General features: G+C 35.5%; 1 protein-coding gene across 1 annotated transcript in view; it reads right to left on the reverse strand.

The window, feature by feature from the left end:
• CDADC1 (cytidine and dCMP deaminase domain containing 1) overlaps window positions 1–8400 on the reverse strand; it is a 37566-nt gene that overhangs the window by 27140 nt on the left and 2026 nt on the right. Inside the window, exon 3 of the mRNA XM_012648677.1 lies at window positions 2163–2237. Within this exon, the coding sequence (XP_012504131.1) occupies window positions 2163–2237 (75 nt within the window). The remainder of the gene's footprint in view (window positions 1–2162; window positions 2238–8400) is intronic.

Here is an 8400-nt window from a genome sequence, read left to right on the forward strand (position 1 = left end):
CTGGGTGCAGTGGCTCACGCCTATAATCCTAGCACTCTGAAAGGCTGAGGTGGGAGGATTTGCTTGAGGCTAGTAGTTTGAGACCAGCCTGGACAACATGACAAGATTTCATCTCTACAAAAAATTAAAAAAAGAAAAAATCAGTTGGGTGTGGTGACATGTGCCTGCAGTCCCAGCTACTTGGGAGGCTGAGGCAGAAGGATCCCTTGAGCTCAGAAGTTTGAGGTTGCAGTGAGCTGTGATGATACCACTGTACTCTAGCCCAAGCCACAGAGTAAGACCCTGTCCAAAAAATGAAACTAAAAGCAATACGAAAATCTTTCCTTTACAACATATATACTAAGAATATATCTAAAATATGAAAAATATGGCTTTTAAAATAAGCTTTAAATTTACCTTAAATGTGTGGACCCTTTCCCAGATTTCTTAGAGTTTTATACTCCTCAAATACAAAGCATATGTTATTATCTACTTCTGAATACTTCCAGCAAGTTTTATTTATTTTTTTAAATGGTCGCTTTAGAAAAGAACTGATGATGCCTTATCAAAAAAATCTTGACAATAAAGCTCACGTTGTTAAGCCAAATCAATGTGACCAGTGGAAGTGGCTGCAACCAAATGATTTTAATGTTAGACTGAGTAGTTAAGCAGACAGAAATAGTCAGAAAGCTTGTCCACAACAGACTCTTAAAAAAATTGTTCCTAATACATGAGTAGCATATTCATCAATATATTTTTTATCAGAACAATCTTTTGGGCCAAATTTATTTATCCTTTTTTTGGGGGTTAGTGTCCCTTTTACCTCAGGAAAAATAATTTTTTTCATTTTACTTCTAGTTGAGGTCAAAATATCAAGTTTGAGACAAAGACTTTTCCAACCCAAACTTAACAAAACAAAACAAATAAAAGCCTAAGTTGCATTCCATTTTGGCACTTCCACTTACTGCAGTTCCCAGAGGACTGAATCTTTTCAGTGAATCACTATTCTGGATCTTGATTTTGCTTTACTTCACTAACATCTTGGCAAGTCGCCTACGTTAACCCCAGTCACAGAGTTTTACATTAAAACATGGGCAAAACAGGACAGTCTGTTTTGTATATGAACTAGTACATTTACTTAAATGATGATTCACTGTTTTTTTCCCTTTGCCTTTCTTACAATGAAAACATCTAAATAATTTGAGACCAATTATTTCTATATTCCTGTTGGGCATTTTAGAGACTCACTCTCAGAACTAATCAGGAAATCTCCAGGAATACACATCAGAATCATCAAAGTAACTCTTTTCAAAATACACATGCTCAGTCTCCACTCCACACCCAATGAATCGGGATTTCTGGAAAATCCAAAAGAGTAAAGTAACAAGGAAGTAGTATGCAATATTAAAAAGAACAAGATTCATCTTTCAGGTCTGGGCTTTGATTTTACCCGGCTTACCAACTAATTAGTTCACCTTTTACTGTTTCGTGGATATTAGCAGAAGACATGAAACTCCTGGTCAGAAACAAAGGACTTTATTATTCACAACACAGCAAGCAATATGAGTATCATGCATGGAACTGTTTTGCCCTCAAGCCCCATGAGAGGTAATCCAGATGGGCACAGATGGCTGCCTGGACACACAGTGGGTTGTGTTATAGGAGAGGAACACTGAACTTGGGGATCCTGCCGTTTCATAGCAAACAGTAAGCCGATTTGCTCTTTGTCCTGGAGGGAGACATTACCTCAACTCTCAAGGATGTTCGCTGCAAATACAACTCTGAGAAATGGCCCAAATAAAGAGCAGTTAGGGCTTTGCATTCTTGGCATAACCAGCAGGATGTGTGGTAGTGTGAGAGAACTAAGGAAGAGTGTTTCTCAACACATCTATATGAACTAATATTAGAAGGTGTCAAGAGTTAATTTGAAAATTAAAAATAAAAAGGCAAGATATAGGAGCATATCATAGACTAATCCCATCTGTACTTTTCTTTTTAAAAAGGAGAGACATATAGTCTTGTAAAGGCACTGAATATTTTTAGAAGAGTATATAAAAAAACTCCCTTGGAAATAGGAATGGGGAGCTTGAATATAGGAGGGAATTTTATTCTACTTTATACTATGCCTTCTGCTTTGTTATTATGAACATGTATATCTTTTTTAAAAAATCATAAAAATTCACCTGTTTTTTATCAGTAGATACTCTGGCCACTTCTTCATTATTTCCTAAGGATCCATGCTTTCCCTCTTCATTTTTCTAATAAAAATTAGATTAAAGGGAAAAAAGATTAGTACATAAGACATATGATTAATTCAATATTCTCATATTTAAAGGCTGATTTCCTTGGCTTTGGATCATTCTTTTCTTTTTTTCCTTAACAAAACTCTGCATTGACTTCCCACTTTGCTCAGGATCAAATTCAGACTACTTCATCTAGTAAATAAGGCCTTTATAAACTAGCCCCTGTGTAGTTTTCCAAAACATAGAAGGATTAGAAATTGTGATAGAAAATTAAATTCTGTAGCACTCTGACAGGCCGAGGCAGGAGGATCGCTCGAGGTCAGGAGTTCAAGACCAGCCTGAGCAAGAGTGAGACCCCGTCTCTACTAAAAAAAAATAGAAAGAAATTAGCTGGACAACTAAAAATATACAGTTTTTAGTTGGGCATGGTGGTGCATGCCTATAGTCCCAGCTACTCAGGAGGCTGAGGCAGAAGATTGCTTAAGCCCAGGAGTTTGAGGTTGCTGTGAGCTAGGCTGACGCCATAGCACTCTAGCCCCGGCAACAGAGTGAGACTCTATCTCAGAAAAGAAAAGAAAAGAAAAGAAAAGAAAATTGAATTCTGAAGTTTCAGATTTCAGAATTGGGTCAGTTTTGAGCAATGGAAAAATCTAAAGTGGGGCCATGAATGACTAAAGTAGAATAGAAGTAAATTAATTGGAATTGAGAAGATAAGGAACTATATGTAGAAAAGGTATCAGATATGGACTGTAGTAGGCAGAACAATGACCCCTCCCAAAGACCTCCCTGTCCCAGTCCTTGGAACCTATGACTGTGTTATGTTACACAGCAAGGGGGAATTAAGTTTACAGTTGGAATTGAGGCTGCTAACCATCTACCTCAAAATGGGGAGAAAATCCTGGATTACCTAGTAGGCCCAACGTTATCACAAGGCTCATTATAAGTGAAAGAGGGAGGCGGGAGAGTCAGAGTGAGTGATGCAACATGAGAAAGGCTCAAGGCCATTGCTGGCTTTGAAGATGGAAGGGGCCCACGAACCAAGGAATGCAGGCAATCTCTAGAAGCTAGAAAAGGAAAAGAAACAGATTCTCCTCTAGAGCCTCCAGAAGGAACTAAGCCCTTCTGACACTTTGATTTTAGCCCAGTGAAACCCATTTCAGACTCTGACCTACAGAAGTATATAGTAATAAATCTGTGTTGTTTTAAGGTACCAACTTTGTAGTAATTTGTTATAGCAACAATAGAAAATTAACATAGGGATGTCCATAAGTTACCTCTAAAAGTGAAACTTAAAGCAGAAAGAAAGTTTTGAGGTAGGGGCCACAGTCCTTCATTTATTAGTTCAAAAAATACTTACTGAATCTTTGCTATATGCCAGCCATAGACCTAGTTGCTCAGGATATAACTTCCATAGAGCTTATGATTTATGAACATAGGAAAGTGACTATAAAATGAGTAGATGATTAAGACAAGGTGATATAGAATTTTGTGAACTCCAAAGTAGGTGGAATAGTTAATAAATTAGAGAAAGTTTTAAAGTAGGAATGAGAAACTGTGAATGTTGACCTCTTAATTTTATGAAACAAGTGCTGGATATGAGAAAAGGAATAACCTCCAAGGAGAAGTGTGTAAGAAAGCCTATGTCCTGGTAATGAGGTTTCTGTTCAAGCATAACAGGAAATAGAGGAAGAGATGGGGTCGGTAGTCAAACGGTAGAGCTGTGGGTAGAAGTAGTGGTGATAATTATATGAGTGAAAATGATAACAGTAGCTAACATCTTCTGAGTGTTTACCGTGTACGAGGCCCTAAATTATCTCATTTAATCCTCACAACTTTATAAAGTAGCTACTATTATTCACATTTTACAAATGAGGAAATTGTGGCTGAGAGAGATTAAGTAACTTTACCATGGTCACACAGCTAATAAATGGGTAAGCCAAGATCTAGCCCCAATCCATTGTCTTAACCATTATGCTACATTGCTTCTGTTCTGGAAAAGTGAGGTCCTTCAGCATGAAGATAAGGACCAGCAGATACAATGGAAAGAGGAGAGAGGGACAACCTAAGAAGTGTAAAAAAAATGAGGGAACAATGCAGTTACTCTAATTCTTGTTCTTAAAGTAATATTCAGGCAATTTAGATAAGTCTAACTTAAACTGAGTATCTATGCAACAGTAGGAGAAATATTTTTAAATGACAGCCATTTTCATAGTGCTTGATTTCAACTCCAAAACTTCATTAATTGTGGTTTTTTTCCCCCCTAGAGAGTCTCATAAACAACTACTTTCTCTCCCACTCACTTATTTAGTTTTGGACTGGACTCTTAAAAATTCTTAGTTTTTATTCTCAATGTATACCTTGCTGAATAATCCTTAAGGAGTACCCATACAGTGTAAGTATTTGACAACATAAAAAACTCACATCAGTTATATTTGGAAGTGGTTGTAAGTTAATACACTAAGGCTGGTAAAAATTATAGAGAATTGAAATGTTCAATAACAAGGGAGCAGATGGGTTCATCAATATACTGTTACGTAATTAACAAAATGATAGTAAAAAACATAGTACATTGCATGAGCCAGGCACTATCAAAGAGCTTTACAAATACTAACTCATTAATTTCTCATAAAAGCCCCATATATTTAGTATGTACCAGTAACATTCCATTTGACATACGGGGAAGCTGACACAAGAGGTAAAGTAACTTACCCAAGGTTACACAACTAAGAAGAGCTGAGGCCAGAATTTGAACCCAGGCGAGCTGGCTACAAAACCACTGGCTACTCCTAAAACACTAGCCTAAGCTGCTGCACCAACGTTATAACATTATAGCATAAGTATTTTCTTATGTTAAGTGAAAAGGGTCAGATCCAGAATTAAATGGTCTCATATGAGTAAAGGAAATTGAGAACAAAGATTAGAAAACGATACAAAAATGTCAGTAATCTCTGGGTGGTAGGATTATGAGGAATTTTTTTCTTCTGTCCATTTTATAAATAATGAACACTACTTTGGGAACTCATAAAAATACTTTAAAAAAGACAAAAGGTTGGTAAAGTGTCAAAAGCAATATTTCCAATACAATTACATGTAAATTTGTATCTTGGACTTTCTATGACTTACTTTGTATAACAAAAGCAGAATAAACAATTTAAGTGAAGCTATCTTATTACTTTAGCTTAAAGAACATTTTTTTTCCTCTTAATATGAAAAAGACCTTACTTAATCTTTTGAACACCATATGTAATTAACTGGAAAATTATACTCTAGCAAATGGTAAAGAAATATTGAGCACACAAATTGGGTATCATTTTTAGGAATTTAATATTTTTGCAAATATAAAAACAATGGCAACATATACTATACAGTATATGAAATCTAGATATATTCCCATTATATAATTTAAAATGATTAATATATAAACTTCATAGCCGTACAGATAATGTCAAATACAAACTTGTATTTCTGCTATGATTGCAATTATCTCCAAAATTATAAGTATATATTAACTAGTACAAAAAGGAAGCCCAGGAGAGAAAAAAATACACAAATAGTATGATTTTTTATGTTGCAGTTGTAGATTAAATCTTCAGTTTCAGTGATAATGTCTGTATAATAAATAATATAAAAGTGGGGTGCAATATGCTCCTTGCATTTTGTATTCTTCCCCTATGTTATCACTGGCTTCTTTGCAATGGCCATGACATCATAAGAACTAATGAAATTATTATATGCCTCTGCTTTATTGACATTAGATATATAAGTAGCTGATAACGTGCAAATAATTATGTTCTAAATATTTGATAAATCTGTTTTGGAATTTAAAACACATGTTCTCATATAAACAATATTAAAAATGATAGTTAAGTTCCCAAGCTAATATGCAAAACCTATTTAACTCATAAGATCACTGCTAGAGTAATTCTGAGGATCCCCCAGCCCAAGTGGGGAATCTGGGTCCCAAGACCTTCAGGTAAGGAATAGAAGCGGAGGCCTATCCAACACTGTGGCTTGAAAGCTATGGTCCTATGAGATATGGGTGTGGGAGCGCAGCTGGAAAGACATTAATGCAGCGACCAGGGGCAGGGCAATCTCCAGGACCAGAATATAAAAGTGATGGATCTTTTATGGTTCAAGTCAATCTTATTTCCAGATCGGCTGGCATTCATAAGACATGGATTTTCTTTGTTCTGTTTTGATTCCCTTTGTACTCATTTCTATGTCTGTTTTAACTTCAATTTAAAAACTTTAAACAGACATGGGTATGAGTCAGATTTCACTAAAGTTCCAAATAAAATATTTAAAACAAAAGACTAATTTCTTTCATTTTAAAAACTTCCATGGAGCCTGCCAGATGAAGGAACAAGATGCCAAGAAAACTGAGAGTTGTTAACTTGGGGGAAAACACGGAGTCACAAACATGATCTTTTGTTAAATAAGATATAAACCATAAAATCTTGTTACTAATGTAGTTTTATAATTCTGAAATTTACTTGGCACTATTTTTTAACAAAATGCTAACTGAAAGCTTTATCCCAGTTATTTTCTCAGGCTATGTATTGATCTCTATCGAGTATGATGAAACAGTAGAGTGAGTATGATTTGCAAACAAACTTCAGCAATTAGTTGGACCATCACTTCCTTCCTAATATAAACTTAAATATCATTATTCACTAATTAAATATACCTTGTACCTGTTTGTTGAAAAAGAACTTAATTTCAGCACAGGATTGGGAGGGTATATAAAATACAACTAAAGTGAAATCAAATCTGGGTATTAAAAAAAGAAAAATTCTTCTTAGATATCAGAAAAAAATTTTTTTTAAAAGAAAAAAAGCTTCTTCAAAATTAGGATTCAATCTCTAACATGCCCAGCTTCTTAAAAGTAACTCTTAAAGTCTTAAATCTCTAACATTTGCTCTTAATCTGGCTCTTTAAAATAAATTTTATCTGCAAAAAAACAAAGACAAACCCCCAAAAATCCTCGAGAGCTTGGAAATCTTCTATTTTCATAAAATAATGCTAAGCTATAACAAGTAGAAAGAGTAAAGGGACTTCAAAATTCATGAAGGAAATGAAGAGCTTTCTCAAAGCCATTAATAAAATATGGAGCCAGGGTGGGGGCTGGGGATGTTGAGAAATAGGGAATAACAATGCATAACATTTTTAATAATGTTTTGCTGTTTACAAAACATTTCACATTGGAATTGGGGGAGAAAACTACTGCAAAAGGTATCATTTTATCATAAATAATGAATTCCCTCATTTCCTGTGAAAATTCCTCAATGCAATCCCAATATTGATAGGATAAAAAATCTAAACTCCTTTGCAAGACACATAATGATTTTTATGATATGATTCCTTCCCAGTCTCCTCCCTCCACCCAATTTTACTCTCTGGCATGAGTACCACAGATTCCCTCATCCCTCTAAGCTTTTCTATGTAGAGCCCCTTGGCTTGAGCAAATGTCTACTCATCCTTCATGTCTCAGTGCAAGTACTACCTCCCCTGTGAGTCCTTCCTTCCACAGAGCCTAGCCCTCAATCTTAGTAGCATCTCTGCTTATACTTTGTACTCAGTTCCACCATCTAACTGTATCTTCATTGTTTAAATGCCTAGTTTTTCTCCCCATTAGAAAATAAGAACCACATCTTTTCTTCTTTGTGTCTCCAGCATCAAACATACAATTTCACCCACAGTATTAAAAAAAAAAAAAAAAAAGACGTCCAAAATGAATAAGGAAAAAGCAGGTGGTCATGAATGGTCTTCTAGAATATTGTGGGAATTTAAGGATTTAAAAAGTCTTTCTCTGGAAAATCTAAAGCAACCATTCAGCAGAATTATCGGTAAACTGGAAAACTCAGTGAGCACATAGAGAATATAATCACAATTTTGTAAGAGTGAAATAAAAAAACCTTATGTTTAAAAAAAGATAGGAAAGAAAGTATGAAAATGTTAACAGTGATTTTGCTAGAATGGTGCGAAGCCATGGGGAATTTTGCACATCCCCCTCCCTCCTTTTTCCTATTTTCAACAATGTCTTGGCCTGGCGCAGTGGCTCACGCCTGTAATCCTAGCTCTCTGGGAGGCTGAGGCGGGCGGATTGTTTGAGCTCAGGAGTTTGAAACCAGCCTGAGCAAGAGCGAGACCCCGTCTCTACTAAAATTAGAAAGAAATT

This window comes from Propithecus coquereli, unplaced genomic scaffold (genome assembly GCF_000956105.1).
Source record: "Propithecus coquereli isolate 6110/MARCELLA unplaced genomic scaffold, Pcoq_1.0 Scaffold11, whole genome shotgun sequence".
Taxonomy (NCBI): domain Eukaryota; kingdom Metazoa; phylum Chordata; class Mammalia; order Primates; family Indriidae; genus Propithecus; species Propithecus coquereli.